The sequence below is a fragment of the Nannobrachium achirus genome, assembly GCF_963921795.1.
Source record: "Nannobrachium achirus genome assembly, chromosome: 20".
In the NCBI taxonomy this organism is placed as follows: Eukaryota; Metazoa; Chordata; class Actinopteri; order Myctophiformes; family Myctophidae; genus Nannobrachium; species Nannobrachium achirus.
In genome coordinates this window covers 14,941,200-14,958,584 of record NC_137827.1, presented here as the reverse complement: position 1 = coordinate 14,958,584, position 17,385 = coordinate 14,941,200, and the positions used below count along the sequence as shown (strand labels likewise).

At 44.7% G+C, this 17,385-nt stretch overlaps 1 protein-coding gene across 1 annotated transcript; it reads right to left on the bottom strand.

Moving 5' to 3' along the window:
• Positions 1–403: 403 nt before the first annotated feature.
• Positions 404–1,330, bottom strand: LOC308305439 (beta-1,4-galactosyltransferase 1-like; the record flags this gene model as incomplete). The annotated part of the gene is made up of 1 exon (XM_080750236.1): positions 404–1,330. The coding sequence occupies one exon, from the start codon at positions 1,328–1,330 to the stop codon at positions 404–406; it is 927 nt and encodes a 308-aa protein (XP_080606362.1).
• Between the last annotated feature and the right edge of the window lie 16,055 nt (positions 1,331–17,385).

Below are 17,385 nucleotides of genomic sequence, written 5' to 3'. Positions count from 1 at the left end.
ACACTACTCCGTGATTGGTCAGGTTTCACGTGGCATGGCGGGACAGGTCTAAAAAAAGAGAGATAAAAACAAAGGTCTACAGTCCGACACTTCGCCTTTTGGCGTTGATAATTCCATTATCAATGCTCCCTCGACTGGCCAAGAGTGGCCAAGAGTGGACACAGCATTATGTAGAGCAGCAATAACCTCATGCTTGAGGCCAATTCATGGTCACATTTGGTTCCATTTGTACACTCTCAGAGTACCAGTTATTTACCCCTCAAGGACCCCACGTTGAGAACCACTGGTCCAGATATACACAAGCATACTCATAGTCCTGTGACTTCTATTTAAATCACTGCACAGACGTGTCAGTAAAAATCTCATTCCTTTCACCTCAGCTTTTTGCCTTTTGTTCACTCGATCAAGTTCTCTTTCCAATGTCCACGGTGATGTAGGTGTACAATGCTTCTCTGTCTGTCCTCACCACCTTGTAGGAAAGGGAGTTGATCCCGTCTGTTTCCATGGTCTGTCGGGTGCGACGGACCTGATCAAATCTCTCTCCGTTTTCCTCTGTTCCACTCCTGATCCTATGAGGGATGGTTCTGACTCTCCCCACTGCCCCGCTGGGACGTGAAAAAGACATGCCTCTGGCCACCAATCTATTATACATATCATCGTCCTCTCCCCCCCAGCCCCAGTAATTATTTGCGAAGCCGTTAACTTTCAAAAACTGCTCATAACTCAACGACGACACTCCTCCAAAGTAAGTCCAATAAAATATCCCCCAGTTCCAATTTTGAAAGCCAGTCGACAGGTGTCTTGGCTCACTGAAGCAGCGGTATATGTTCCTGTCGTCCATTGGAATCATGTCAACGTCACTGAATACAAAGCAATTGTAGTCGTAATCCTTCAGAGCCTCTGAGAAGCCAACGTTGAACAGCTTGGCTCTGTTAAACTTCTCACCTCCATGCTGGTTGATGACATAGACTCTGTAGTCCAGTTGCTGCCGCTGCATGATAGGGTGGAGGTAGTGGAGCCAATATTTGAGGTGCTCATGTCTGTTTCTGAAGGGAATGATCACAGCCACCTTTTGCGAGGACACACAGTCCTTAGGTCTGTACCGACCGCCAGGCTTGACATCTTGGTTCTCCAGAGCAGTCTGCTCTAGATTCACCTCGAAGTTGAACTCCACCTTCAGAGGACCAAGCAGCAGTGGAGAGGTTTCCGGACATGCCGTTGCAGGGAGTGTCACCGCTGCAGGGACGGTCACCTGCATATAAACCAGCAACACTATCAGTTTAAACATTATCTGGAGAAGACTGAAGTTCACAGCCATGTACCTCAGCATGTCGACGACTCAACCTGTATATTTACAATCTAACCCTTTTGTATAATATACCTTCCCCTCTGCTACACCAAATCTCTTCCACAGTCACAGAACGTGGTTCTGCTACACCAGATCTCTTCCACAGTCACAGAACGTGGTTCTGCTACACCAGATCTCTTCCACAGTCACAGAATGTGGTTCTGCTACACCAAATCTCTTCCAGTCACAGAATGTGGTTCTGCTACACCAAATCTCTTCCACAGTCACAGAATGTGGTTCTGCTGCACCAAATCTCTTCCAGTCACAGAATGTGGTTCTGCTGAACCAAATCTCTTCAGTCACAGAATGTGGTTCTACTGAACCAAATCTCTTCCAGCGACAGAATGTGGTTCTGCTACAATAAATCTCTTCCACAGTCAGAGAATGTGGTTAAGTGCTGCTGCACTAAAGCTCATGTGGTTAATGTCACTGAGAGTAACCTACTGTAGGCAGATGTTAAATAGGGCCCTGGCCTGACGTCATGGACCTCCATATTTTGGCGCAACTGATTGGGAGTCCATTTGGTCACATCCATATTTGGGCAAGGCTGACATGTGAAGGTTTGCCATAGACATACAATTGTAAAATTGTGCGCATTAATACATTTATATCGATTAAACTGTTAAAATAGAAGAATGTTGATTGTATGACAATCAACCCCTTGAACTCGAGTTGAAGGGGTTATAGGCCAAAATGTGGAGTGGAATGTTTTAGCACCACCATGAGGGGAGGTGCTCAGGTGGGTGCAAAGTTTCATATTGGTAGCCGGACGGACAGGAGTGAAAAATATACTCTCTGACCTTAGGCTTTCGAGTCTGGCGAAGACAATAAGATGTGTATGCTCTGTATCCACGGACCCCTACCGGAAAATGTTTGGTGACTACCAGGAGAGAAACTTTGTGTTAAAAAAGAAAAAAATATCTTGCGTCCAAAAATTGCAGCGGGCTAATAATAATCAAAATCTACAAACCTACAAAAGTACAACATTTGCCTCTGAGATGTAGTGGAGTACAAGTAAAAGTATAGAAGATTGGAAATACTCTAGTAAGAATACTCCAGTAAAGAAAAGTAAAAAAAAAAATCACACCCAATGTGAAGTGAGCGGTGGTCGTGCTTGCATAACGTCTTCAATTGCTAATTGGTGATGTAATACAGGCTACACACACACACACACATTGCTATGGCAAAACGCTGAGGAAAACACATTGCTATGGCAAAACGCTGAGGAAAAGGACAAGGCTGTCGCAAAACAGTAGTGAAAAAAAAACAGCAGATCTACAAGCACACAACGCCTCGCACCGCGAGGCGTTGTGTGCTTGTAGATCGGCTGTTTTCACTAGTTTAAATCATTTTTAAAATGATAAATACTGGCTTTCAAGCAGTTTCAAGGGGCACACTTGACCCTTCTCAGGGGCACACCAAAGGTCCCCAGGCACAGTGGTTGAGAGACACTGGTTTAGGGTAAGGGTTAGAGTTGGGTGTCGAACAGATGACACGTAGTAACAGCGAAGCTATCCCAGGTGTTAGCTCTAGTATTGGTCGAGCTTCACGTGACAGTTAGCTTGCTGTAGAATAAAGCAAGTGTGCAACCACACTTGCAATTTCCAATTGCATCGTTCTAGTTACTTTACTGCAGACGACGATACCCCAGCGGCCCAGCCTCGGAATTGAAACCCATTGATCTGAGTCGGGGAATGTCAAGAACAGATGAAAAACAGAAAAAGAAACAGATGATTAAGAATATTATTTTCCCCTCTGGCACATTATCGATCAGGGAGGTTCTGCTTTTTCTTTTCTTTCTGGAAACAAATACAAACGTGGCCAAGTGCTGCTGAGAGAGAGACAGATGCAGCCAGCGACAGAGAAATTATACAAAAATAGAATACATAGACGTCGTCAGCCGGATGAGTTTGAATAAGATTGGCTAAGGCACTCCACATAAATCCTATACATTTTCCATTTAATTTATCCCCCCCTCTCCAGAATTATTAATGTCTCAGCCTTAATTACTTTGTGGATGGCGGCGACTCCACGCTTTCATACTACGAACAAATCTTTTCTTTTTTTGAGAGGGAGAGAGAGAGAGTGAGAGAATCCACTCTCAGCAGGAGCACCTTTTTAAAAAGCACTTTCGGAACGTAATTAATGGACGGCACGGAAAAACCATGAATAGTAATGCGGGAAATATGTCATTTCCTCGCCATGCCACCGGGCGGTCCCCCATCCCCTCCCCCGGCTCTCTCTTTAGGGAGTAGTTACGTCGTTTCATGGTCCAGCGGTTCATTTGTGGCACGGCTGTTAAAAGAAGCGGCCGTGTGTTTAATCACGGCGCCCACATTAACGCGAGAGCCAATCGCGGGGCAGGACTTCAGGCCCCCCCCCGAGTTACCCATCGACCCAATCCAGGGGTGTCGCACCAAATTCTGGGCCCTGGGTACAAAGATTCACTGCATTATTTTGTGCTTTAACTATAGGAAAATAGCAGATATACAAGCACACAGCACGGCACCGAGTTCTGCGCTGCGAGCTTGTAGATCTGCTATTTTTGAAAAATCGTGAAAAAAGTTTTTGAAAAACCTATGTTTCTATGTCAGTGGTGCTCAAACCTTTTCATGTGAAGGACCCCAAAATGATATGTATTTGTCCACGGACCCCCATCTCAAAATATTTCGTTTCAGGGACCCCCCAGAAGCTACATTTTTGTTACAAATGTTCGCTTAAAAGATAAATATATTCAAAGATTTGCACACGTTTTCACAACTTATTAAAAGTAGCAGATCTACATGTATATCTGCTATTTTTCAATAGTATAAAATAATTAAGGCCCCTCCACCTTGGGCCCTTGTAACTCAGTCCCACTTTTCCCCCTCCTTGTGACGCCCCTGTACCCATCAACCCAATCTCACGCGGACACCGGGGTCTCGTGCGACGATACGTCTCTTCAGACTGGGCGGCTCGGCACTAGGCAGCCTGATTAAAAACACGCACAATCACATTTAGCCGACTGTAAATTACCCTTGTTCCATATTATCAGTCTATATAAGTCAGTGTCAGGGGGGCTGGCGACAGCGTCTCCGACTGGCGAGCGGCAGCGTCAGCATTACGGCGCGTGAAGGATTTCACACGAGAGAGTAAATCCTCTTGTCTGTCTTGTGTGTGTGTGTGTGTGTGTGTGTGTGTGTGTGTGTGTGTGTGTGTGTGTGTGTGTGTGTGTGTGTGTGTGTGTGTGTGTACCATAGACTGTAGAACAGGGGTCTTCAACGTTTTCAGGCCAAGGACCCCTTAGTCGCGAGAGAGATGAAGCAGGGATGAAGCTGGGACCCCCACAACCCATAGATACCATATAGCACAATCATCAGTGTATTTTAGATTCATGTCAATTAGTATTTTCAGATATTTAATCACTTGAACCGTCAATACTTAATAAACTTGGCCTTTCACTCTGTACTTGAACTTGTACCTTTTCCCCTCTACATCAAACCTATTTGCCGAAAATAGCCGATCTTACAAGCTCACAGCGCCTTGTGAGCTTGTAGATCGGCTATTTTTGGCTCAAGTTCTCAGAATATGGACACTATAGGGTTCAAGTGGTTTAAGGAGAAAAAAGCTTCTATCACAGAAAGATTTGGAGGACCCCCTGTAGTAACTCTGGGGACCCCCTGTTGAAGACCCCTGCTGTAGAAAATAGGCGTGTACTTGTACAGTAGGCTACTATATACTTCAGAGGGCCAAATGTCCCCACAAGTAAATATGGTGCATTTATATAGCACCTTTATCCAAGGCGCTTCACAGAGATTGTGAATTACATTCACCCATTCACATTTCACACACTGATGGCGGAGGAAAAACTGAGGAAAACATGCTAGGCAACAACCTGCTCATCAGGAGCAATTAGGGGTTCAGTGTCTTGCTCAAGGACACCTCGACAGTAAAGTTGGTTGCACACTGCACTGCGTTTCTTTCGTTGCGTTTTGGAAATCCGAAATCCTCGAAAGCATTTTTCAAGCCAAGGAGAGAGAGAGGAGAGAGAGAGAGAGCAAAGGACCCAGTGGCGATCAACCCTGGTCCGAAAATAAACAGGAAACGGGCGGCAGTGTGCCAACGTGATTGACATAACGTGAGGTAGATTTCTTTATTGACGCGCTCCGAAATTCACTCCGATATTCGCCCCGAAAAACACAACAGTGTGAACAACCTTAACTCTGGGGGAGCCTGGGATCGAACTGGGAACCTTTCAGTTTCCAAGCGGCTGCTCTTCCCCTGATCCACTGCCACCCCTATATGGTTGATCAGTATAGTTGATTTGAACAAATTGTGAGGACAATTTCCCTGGTCCTCCTTACAAGACAACGCTTGTTTTTTGCGGTTTAAATAGATTCAGGCTTAAAATTAGGGGAAGACTCTGTGCTGGGTTAGGATTAATATTAAGTATTTCTATTTACTAGGTCAATCATTTTACTAGGTAAATAAAGACAAATTGACATCATTAGAAGTTTGCCCGTGCCTTTCTGAGGTCCTGTTTGGTACAGTAGTTCTTGCACCTCTAGAAAAAGCATCACAGTCATTTTAATCACTTTATTCATATTTTATACGTAGGCTACACAAAATTACCAGCTTCTCTTTTTTGGCTGTGTACGATAGTTTTCATTCGAACACGATAATTTTAAGCCTCCGGTGCGAAGATTCAACATTTCCCATCAGGGCAACACTGCACGTTATACTGTAGATGAATTGCCAGCCGTTTGAACGGGACACATGGCTGTCATCGAGGAGGTATAGGATATAAATCATTGGGCCTGACGAAGGAAGAGGTTTCGATGGCTCAGGCGATGGCGTTAACATACCTCACAGCAGCAGCATGCCCTGCAATCTTCACCACAATTCAATCGATGACGCTCCCATTCAGTGGAGCCAATTGACCAACCGCCATCGCTCCCAGCCTGACGTTCCTCCCTCCCTGCCTGCCTGGCTGGCTGGCTGGCTGGAGATGAAAGCAGAGAGGGAACCGCCGTAAGACGCTTTTTGTTCTGCATTGTGTGAAAATCTCATCCCCAATGCTTCAAACGGAATAGTACCCGTCAGTCTATTCAGGGAGGATAATACTGCTGGATTCCAGTGCAATAATTCCATCAGGTTTTGTGTCCAGCATCAGCGGCGAGGACAGCGTTAACCTCCTCACATCGGGGTTGCTTCCATTAATCAAGGCATTCCTATATACATACTGTATACTGTACGTACATACATACATACATATTTAATTGGAATTCTGAATTATTTTTAGCTATGTTTTAATTTGGAATCCTGAAAACTTTTTTGTAATATTTCAAATGCATTGATATGATCTCAGTTTAAGAAACACAGGATAAGATGTTGATTTCCTTTGTGCAGGCTAACGTGCGTGTGTGCGCGTGCGTGTGTGTGTGTGTGTGTGTGTGTGTGTGTGTGTGTGTGTGTGTGTGTGGTCTTGGTGGTGAATGATGGATGCAAGGGGGGGGGGGGGGGGGGGGGCTGGGGTTAGGTTTTAATTTAGGACGCATCATCAGAGTTCCTCCAGGTCTTGGGGTGTTTCGGCCTTGACACTATACACCCTTGCATACAAATACATTGGACATAAAAAAGACTAGTACTTTTATTATGTCCTTAAGCTACTAATATAGACTGAAGTAATTAAAGGGGGTCATGTTTGTTTGAAATTACAGTATAACAGCTGAAATCAATACGATATTAGTATTCCGATATTAAAGGGGCCCCACCATGCTTTTAAAAAATCACACCCGTGTGAACTGAGCGGTGGTCGCGGAGGCTGCGCAACAGCAAAACATATATATATTATATATACAGTATACAGTATGTGTGTGTGTGTCTGGCCTGGCCTGAACAACAGCGCCCCTCCCTTAACATGTGTGGTCACAAAAGGTACTGTAGGCTACATACAGACACGCACACACACACACGGACGCATACACACACGGCCACGTATAGGAGACGGTGTAACCACCGCTCAAATATATATTTTATATAAATATTGGGACCATAATACGGTTTTATACAGGTTTTAGCCTAAACAACCACCCAGGTATTGAAATTTCATGTTCTGTCTGTCTCTAATTCCAAAGCCATTTCAGACTTAATACCAAAATGCCCTTTGTTGGCAACAACAGGGCACTGTCTTTGGGCTAAAATTGGAACAATACAGAGAATATTAGAGAACCATGACGAGAACCATGTAGAGTCAATTGTAATCTTCTCTGTATCGTTACAATTCTAACACCACTTTACCTCATTGTTCCACCTCACATACATATACTGTATAGTCTCAACAGAATATAGCCTCCCAAAAAGTACCGCCCCCTTCTCGAGGGGGCACAATAGGAAATGAGCCCCCTGTGACATTGAATGAGGGGCCCAATTTCAAAAGAGTACCATTCAGACACGCCCATTCAGAAAATCACTGAAATGAAAGGCAAGGCTTAGAGTTAATGAATGGGTTTTTGGAGGGGCTGGAAGAGACACTGGGAAGACCAAAAAACAAGATCTTTTTTTTTTTAACCTACAGGCGTGAAGGTGAAGGTATAGGGGCCGCATGTGGCCCCCACCTTCACTGCACATGTATGAGCTATAGCGGCAGACTCTGCAGCGCAAGGTGGTTGCAGCTGTAGCGCCAGAAGAAGTATTACTGCAGGTCTCTCTGTACAGTCTGTAATGTACAGTAATTTAACCTGAAGGCCTTTGGCTGAATCGTCCCATTCCGAGAACCTCTCGACAAGAACCCGCCCCGGTGACCCCTCTGCGCACGCCGATCCCCCAAGGTGTGCTGCCGTGGTTCTAATCGACTGTCACATCACTCAGAGGCCCTCAGGCGTGTGTGTGTGTTGGAGAGTCGATGGTCTCCGACTTTGTCATGTAATGTCAAGCGCCATGTGGCCCCAGAGGGTGATTATTATAACACCTTCACAAACGATGATCACTCTGCCTCGAGTTCTAATCCCGTTTCTGGGGAAGACCATACTACATGAGAGGCGTATTAGTTTATTGTCACTTGTTGGGCAGAAACGAGTTTCAAATGTGTATGTTTTTTGGTGAATTAAAGGACAACTTTGGTTTTCAGGGTTCACATTTTTTATTGTAATTAGAGATAAGAAAAGATGAGTGTTAAAATGTTTTCATTCACTGCTTTCTATTGTTTTTGCGGTTTTAGTATTTTGATTTCAGTGAGTGGGGGCATGCGTAGAAGTGGCTGAATATGTCTTTTTAGACACAATAAGCCGGCTATTTCTTTGTTTCTATTTACACTAGCTAAGCCCCCATAGGTCACATCTGCCCATGACAGATTGCGGTGCATCTTGGAGAGGGGCTTATTGTGTCTAAAAATACATATTTAGCCCTTGCATGCATGCGCCCAACCTGGGGGCATGCATGCAAATCAAAATCTTTAAAATCACTAAAACGATAGGAAGAAGTAAAATGAAGACATCTAAAGACTATCTAAAATATTAACCCTTGACGTAAAAAAACAAAGTTGTCCTTTAAAGCCCTGCTTCATCATACAAGAGTGTCGCATAAAAGTAGTGAAAATAGGCGATCTACAAGCACACAACGCCTCGCGGATTTTCACTATTTTAAATTGTCTTTTTAAAATAATAAAAAATGAACGATTTTGGACATACCGTATACAAGGTTTCCACCCGACAGCGACAATAAACTATAGACGCGGAGGAATCGATGAGGATAAGATGGCACGCATGCATTCGGCACGGAGTATGAAAGGTCGGCCGAGCTGAGTGGGTTGAGATGCCGCCTGGGAATGAGAAGGTCCACCGCTTGGCATCCAACTCGCTGACATCATGTGTGCCCAAGTGTCCCTGAGCAAGACCCTTAACCCCGAACTGCAGCCCCCTGTGCTCTCAACATGACCAGTCAGTCTGAACAGCCATCAGCTGTGGGAAGTTGAATCGATCCTCTCCGTTTGCTACTTCCACCAAAATGTAGCCTTTACTGCATACCTCTCTCGCTCGCACACGCACGGACACACACTTTCTTTAACTCATATAACATTGAATGACAGACAGATAGAACACAGTACTATGCAATAGATATCATCAGCAAAAAACAAACAAAAAAAAACGTTATAAACAAAAACAACAACGCAAAATAAGAAGGTATTTACAAAGAAGGGTTAAGGGGGAGGGTCCGGTTAGGCTATAGGTTTATTGTTACCAGTTTCGAGTGGCAGCAGCCTGTAATGTAGGTGGTTTTTCAGAGCGTTTTTAAAGGAAGTTAGGGATGTACTCTCCTTTAAGGGCTTCGGTAGGGCATTCCACATTTTATTGTTATAGCAGGAACTAATTTGACCCTTTATCTGAGTCAAATCTGGGTTGGACATGATCTGTGACGCTGCCTCTGGTGTTGTAACTGAGGACATCCTTGACGCTTTGAAAGCATTTTCTCAGGTACATGGGTATCTTAGTGGTGTAGCGTATCTTGTACACCAGGCCCATTGCAAGATGCTGCGCTCTGTCATCTTGAGTAAACGGGGGAAATCTCGCTCTTTCGATGGGTCATTCTTTTGACAACCAGCGTCAGGCAGGTTAGCTATCACCCGCGTCAGGGTTACTGAGGTTAGGGCACACACTGGACGCGGGCGGCTGAGCAGCGTCGCGTTACGGTATCGACGCACGTGAAGTGCCCCGCGGTAACCCCAACTGGATGCGGCACGCGATCAAAAGGGTGATACGGTTAGCCGACGATCACCATCCATTTCCCCCGGTGGGGAGAACATTTTCACTGCGCGGCAACGCTGGAAAAATAGAACAGCGGCGTATCGGCACGGCAGGCGAGGCGGCAGACTCGCGCCTGCGCGCGTCTGACGCCGCCGGTGTGGGTTAGTTCATTGAAAATAACGGGGCCGTATGTTTTGACGCGTCGCTACCGCGCCGCCTCCGCGTCCGGTGTGTGTTCCTCTTTAGGGGGTTGGGTTAGGTTTAGGCATAGAGGTCAACATTCACCAGCGTCGGCAGCTTAGCTACTCACCCACATCGGCAGGTTAGCTTTTCACCAAGTTAACATTCGCCCGTGTCAAAATAGTGGACCGTCGAACAGATGCTACCGTTGTTTCCTGTTGAGATTGACACATTTCACCCAGGTTTTTTCATCTCACTCACGTCACTTTGTCTGCTGACCTCACTCAGCAACGAAATAAACATAAAATAAACAAAAAATAAATATAAAACAATTCACAGGAGGCAAGCAGTGATCACCCCATGATATGCACTGCAGTGTAGTTTCAAATGCACTACATTGCAGGCGTTTTTTGAGAGTGAAAACATAAGACGACACGTGTGACATGTGTGATCTGGGCACTGGGCAGCTTGCCCCAGGAAATGTGCCAATCTCAATAGGGAACAACAGCATGTCGCAAAATCGACACGCTACCGAGTCACTGTGGGAGAGGTGTTTTGCTTTAGATAAAAAAAGCCACCATCCAGCAGGAACAGTGTCATGCCGAGGCTGAACATGAATAGCACCACAAGACAGCATTCATAGGGTGTCGTGTAGAGGAAGGAGCCTGGCTGTGGCGGCTGTGGAGTTCTGATGCGAGGTCTCCGACACCGGCCTCGGCGGTGCCAACTCTACAGATGGCTCATTAGACCACCGTTTGATAGAAACCCCCACCCCACCCCCTCTCCTCTCCACTGCCCTGCCGTTTCCCATCACTCTCTCTCCCACTGTCATCCCCCTTTCATCAGTCTAGCAATCGACCAGCTGCTCCGATCGGAGAGGAGTGGAGAGAGGTATCAAATGGAGAGAGGGAGAGAGAGAGAGAGAGAGCAGAGAGAGAGAGAGGGAGAGATAGGGGGAAGAGAGAGAGAGAGAGAGAGAGAGAGAGAGAGAGAGAGGGAGAGATAGGGGGAAGAGAGAGAGAGAGAGAGAGAGCAGAGAGAGGGAGAGATAGGGGGAAGAGAGAGAGAGAGAGAGAGAGAGAGAGAGAGAGAGAGAGAGAGAGAGAGAGAGAGAGAGAGAGAGATCAGGACATGATCCACCTCTACACCCCTCACTGCATGTACTGTATACTTAGCCAACACCAGAGTAGTAAAAGAGGAGAGTAGTGTCACGCTTTGATCTCGCCGCAAAGCGGAAGTTGCGTCGCTGGAGCCTGGTGACATTCCTAACTACAGTCTGCTGCTCTTCAGCCCCGTCCACCTCCATTGTAACCGAGGCATTTTCACTCGCTGTTAAGTAGACTAAATCACGTCTTTTCCCCCCTTTTAACGCATTCACGGGCCTTTCCAAGTTAGGCAACATTATTATTTCACGTAATCGGCTCTAGTTAATGTTTCTCGTGAGAATATTGACTTTATTGACTTACACATTATTGACTTCAATGACTTAAAAATGCCTCGGTTACAATGGAGGTGGACAGGGCTGTAGGGCTGTCAGACCCACTCCCCATTTTCAGAAAACTCTTCAGACTCCTTGCCTCATCCCCTACTAATACTCTTTCCTTGTATTACATCTTGTTGCCTATTTTGGTAGACACACATTGGTATCAGCATCTAAATCACACACAGTATACGTATGTGATTTTAATGCATGTTGTTTAGACAGATGCTAGATTTGATAATTATACCTGGTATGGTACAGTAAATAGTTGCTTTGTTGTTGCGCGCCCCTTGAGGGAAGCAGTCGCATCTCAGTTTCGGCTCTGCAGTTTTTTCCTACTTTCTCTTTTTCTTACTTTTTTTCCTGTCTTCTTTTTTTCTTGCGGTGACTCATCACATTGGCCAAGCTGGGCATGTCTTGAGGAACTTTTTTTTTCGTGTTTTTTTCTGATCGGCTGGCGGAAAATTGGGGGAAGGGCCTTTGTTCCTTGCGTGGAACAAAGCATACGAAACAGCGGCCTACCTTTATCCGTCTAGCCTGTCTTAAGCGTGTGGCCCTGGGTAACGCGACTGGCTCATTGCCTGGGTGTTTTTTATGGAGAACTAGTCTGTTGGTGCCGTAGCCATGGAGACGTGTACATGGACCTTGTTTGGTTGCATGCAAACATGGCGGCGGGAGTCAGATCCAGAGTCGCGCGAAGCTCGACGCAGGAGAGGAGGCCCAGACGCACTGTCGCCGTGAAAGCCCGTAACTTGGACCGGAGGAGCCCTCGCCGTGGAGGCTCGTGACATGGATCGGAGGTGCGGTCGCTGTGGAGGTCCGGGCAAAGCTCTGGGTTCGGGTAACGGCGGCGGAGTTGCGGAGGCGGAGGCGCCCTGGCCGTGGAAACTTGTTTCATTGACCGGGGGCGCTGACGCTGTGGTGGTCCGTGGTGTACGTGGGCCAAGACGGCGGAGGAGCCGCTGTACCGAGGCTCGGAACGGACGATTGCAACGCGCGCACAATATTAAAATATTGTTCCATCCCGTGCCATCCAAAAAATGACTTTCCCCCATGCTTCTTGGAATTGCGGAGAGGGGCATCGATCTGCGTTTTTCTTTTTCTTTGTTGTGACTCGAGTCTCGTCACTGGTCACTTCTTTTTTTTGCACAGACTTTTGGACACTTTTTTGGTTCTGCACTTTTATTTTTATTTAGGCTAAGCATTATCATTATTGTCTTGGTGCAGACGCCTATGTATAGACCTACTGTATATTTGTGTATATATATTTTTGGCACTGTGTTGATAAGTAGTTCCTAATGTTTGGATGAATGGACCATTGTAAGTTCTTTGAGTTTGCAATATGCTTAGAAAAGTCACTTAAAATTGCAATCCATTATAGAAACGTTAAGCACTACTATTCTTTTGTTGTGTTGTGTTTTTTTCTTTTTCAAACTGTTCTCGACACTATATATATATATATATATATATATATATATATATATATATATATATATATATGTTAACTTAACTAATTGCTCTGTATGGTTGATTCTCCTGTATTGTTGTTTCTTCTTTCTTGTTTGTTTTTGTCGCTCGGCTGTACACAACAGTCCTTTTTCTTTTTCTTACTGTCCTGTAACCTTAACTGCTGTGCCGCCTCTGGGTGACTTAATTTCCCCTGCCCCTTCTTTGTATATACTTACTGTTTGTTTAGACTTACTGTTTTCTCTTTTTTTCTCTCATTTTCTTTTCTTTACATATCTACTGCATAGTACTGTGTTCTATTCGTCTGTCATTCAATGTTATATGAGATACTTTAATGGTTTCCTGTTGAAATAAGCTTAGTCTTTTCAGGATCTCCTTTTAGTAGACCTTGTACCAGTGAACTGTACCGTCATGAAACTGTACCTTTTCCTATGCAAACTTCTAATAAAGCCTTCAATCAATCAATCAATTGTAGCTCTTAATTGATTTGTCTCCACTCAAATTACAGTACTTGACCATTCCCTCTTTAGTTTGTTTTCTAGGGTTCATGAATTCCGCGGACTCTGAACTTGCAGTTTTTAAGTCGCTCTGGATAAGAACGTCTGCTAAATGCTTAAATTGTAAACTGTAGAGACAACACAGTGGTGATGTGCTAAAATTAATTAATTGATTTGTTGTGATATAGATTAAAATTGTGTATCTTGAATTATATCCACCCGGGGATAATGCATTCGCCCCGTGTGTGTTTGTCTGGCAGCTAATCTCACTACCAGGCCGATCAGCTTCATATCTCTAGTGCACGCTGACAGCATGCCAAGGACTACAATTATTGTTCATTTTTCTAATCGGTCAACGCCCGCTATGTCATTTTTCTTCAAATTTACAATCCCTGTGCAATCGTCCCTAGACTACCATATGTCATAAGTGTCTGGCGTGGCCCGTCTGGCTAAAGGCACTATTAGCCAACTGCAGACAAACGCATCATGCAGCTGAATGAACACAAACGTACACTCCCTTCCAATCTGAAGTTAATACAGCAAGTACAGTTTCAGCATTTATGTTTGCCAACTATGTTTCCCAATTTGTCCCATTTGCTGAACTAGTCCCAGGTGAGAGAGAGAGAGGTCCAACTAACTAACAACAGCGAAAATACTCACTTAGAAATACTTCATTACAAATACACTTCTGCGAGTTTAGGGCATGGTAGCCTCGGAAACCCAGACTTCTTTTGGTGATCGGAAGAAAAAGAAGTCTGGGCAAACCCCCCTATAACTGTGCTGGCTCATGACATTTTAATTTTATAAATAAATGTAACCGTTCAGATATCTTATTTTACATCAGTATTGTTCATGTGAACTGGTTTGTTTAGGCTTATCCATTATAATGATAAAATCACTATGATTTATCAGTCGTTTTCCACCGTGGATCACTTCCTCATTTACTCAAAGTAGACAGCAGGGGGAGTCATGTCCCTCCTCATTTACTCAAAGCAGACAGCAGCAGGAGTCAAGTACCCCTCTGCGTCATTTTGAGACGTCGGAGGACGCGGTGAGATCCGCCGGCCAACAAATAATGTCCGCGTTCCCTCAGAGTGAGGGCATGGTGCCAAGTTCTTACTTCCTCTCTCCTCTTGTAATTGCTTTTGCTTATCAGCAGAGATAAACAACAAGCTACAGTAAGTCTTAGCAGCATTCAGCTTCTGTAACAAGAATGAAGGTTTCTCTCTGTTTTCTTCTCCAAAATGCCGCTGCCAGGCTTCTGACTGGCACCCGAAAGTGGGATCACATCACCCACTTTCTGGCCTCCCTCCATTAAATTCAAAATTCAGAATCAACTACAGTACAAAATCCGTCTGTTTGTTCTTAAAGCCCTACACATGTCTGGCACCACCCTATATAGCAGATTTACTCGAACCTCCACAAGGCCAGTGGTTCTCAACCTTTTCAGCCAGCGACCCCCAAAATAATCATATTTTAACCCCCCCCCCCCACCCCCCACCCTGACGAGCACTAAGAGTTGAGACATTACATTTTGTATAACAGTTCTATTGTGAAAATAGCAGATCTACATGCTCACAATGCCTCGCAGATTGCAGAATTTCTGCCTCTAATATTTGACAGTTTTAGAGGTATTAAAAAGTTCTTAAATTGTCACTATATAGAAATGTGCAGATAACCAGATACCCTCTGGTCCACTCTATACACTTAAACTTTATGTTGGTTTGTTTACTGTTGAGTGAGAAATCAATGTTGCACATTAAGTTAATCATCTGAGGGTCCTGACCCACAGGTTGAGAACCACTGCACTATGCCACTCAGATCAGCTGACCAGATGCTCCTAAAGCTTCCGTGCCTTCTCGGCTGCAGCACCGAACACCCTGCCTATGGCTGTCTACCCATTACTCTGAGCTAACGCGGACAGTTTATGTTGGCAGAGATGGGCGGACCCGGCGAATCTCTCCGGGAGTCTCCGGCCAATAGCATGTGTTCTCCTCCCCCCACCCCCCTCTGCTCCGCGCAGAGAACGCTGCTGCGTCATGACGTCAACAAATTCGGTGCGATGCCCCTCTGCACTCTGATTGGTTTAGGGAAATTCTACACTTCCTCCAACAGTGATTTTAATGCGATCCCCCAGGCTTATTTTTCTTCCGATCGCCAAAATAAGCCTGGGTTTCCGAGGCTATCTACCCATTAATGAAGCATATCGTCGTTGTCGGGTGAAAACCTTGTATGTCCAAAACTGTTCCTTTTCCATTTATCATTTTAAAAATCAAACCTCGGTTCGAAGTGAAGCGGTGAACTTTATTCTATGTGTTCTAGAGCTATGAACTCTGTGATCTATACATTCTTCCAATTCTGAATGAATGAATGATTTTATCTGGAGGGCCGAATTGTCATTTGAAGCTTGACCAATCCTCAAAGTATGGTCTCATTGGACATTTTTAATCATCCAATCATTAGACCGGGACGGACGTTACACACATATTCTGGATGTACGGGACAGATAAAACATGTTCATTCTGGACTGGAATGACCATATATGGACATGAACGGGACACACATGTACAGGACAGATAAAACCTGCTCATTCTGGACTGGAATGACCATATATGGACATGAACGGGACACACAAAGCCACTCCTTGGAAGCGGCTTTCACCGCTTCAAAAATGATTTAAACTTTGCGAAAGAACGGACGCATTTGAAACTTGGAGATACAAGGTTTCCACCCGACAACGACGACATAGTGTTATTATCCAGTACACATGAGTCTCAGCTGTATTCAGCTGTCAGTCAGATCCTTTTCCTATATTCCTCATTCAGATCTGCTGGTCATTACTCACGCAGGTCACGCTGTCATACTCCAATCAGAGCTCACGCTCAGTAGGGCTGCATCCTCCCTGGACAATTTTTAGAAACAAAATGCCCCCATTGCCTCCATGTAATATGCATTTTTGTATAATTTATTTGCGTAACACTGTTGTTTTCTCGGTTGTATTTTATATGTTGTGCAGCACTTTGGTCAACCCTGGTTGTTTTTAAATGTGCTCTAGAAATAAAATGTACTTGACTTGACTTGATTTGACTTGACTTCTCTGTTCTCCTCTCTTTGGCTGAACTAGTCCAAGGTGAGAGGCCAGACTAATAAACAGAAAAAAACACTTGTTCATTACAAATATGCTTGTGTCAGTTTCTGGCTTAATGCCAAGTTCCCCTTGCAAAGACCTAACTAAGCGAGTGTGGGCCAGCGGAAGCCCGACATTTACAACCTTTGATTGACTGCTGATCAGTGGTGGAAAAAGTACAATACTAAAGTATCGATACTGCAAATACTCGGAATTCACTTGAATTTACTTGAGTAAAAGTAATACAAAAGTATTGTTATCAAAATGTACTTGAAGTACCAAAAGTAGAAAGTACTTGTTATGGAGAATGTCCCGTTTCGCAAGTTTTCAAATGTATAAAATGTATAAAAATCGTTTGAAAATACTAGATCTGCAAGCTCACATGTAGATCGGCTATTTTCAAATGGCCGAAATGTATACAGGGATGAGGTGGTTAATGTATGTTTTGTAATAATAATCCAAATCTACAAAGTAACTAGTAACTCAATAGCAGACCTCCCAGATCGCAACGTGTTGTGCTGTGACGCGTTGTGATGCCACGCAGAGTCCTTGGTTCTGGTGGTTTG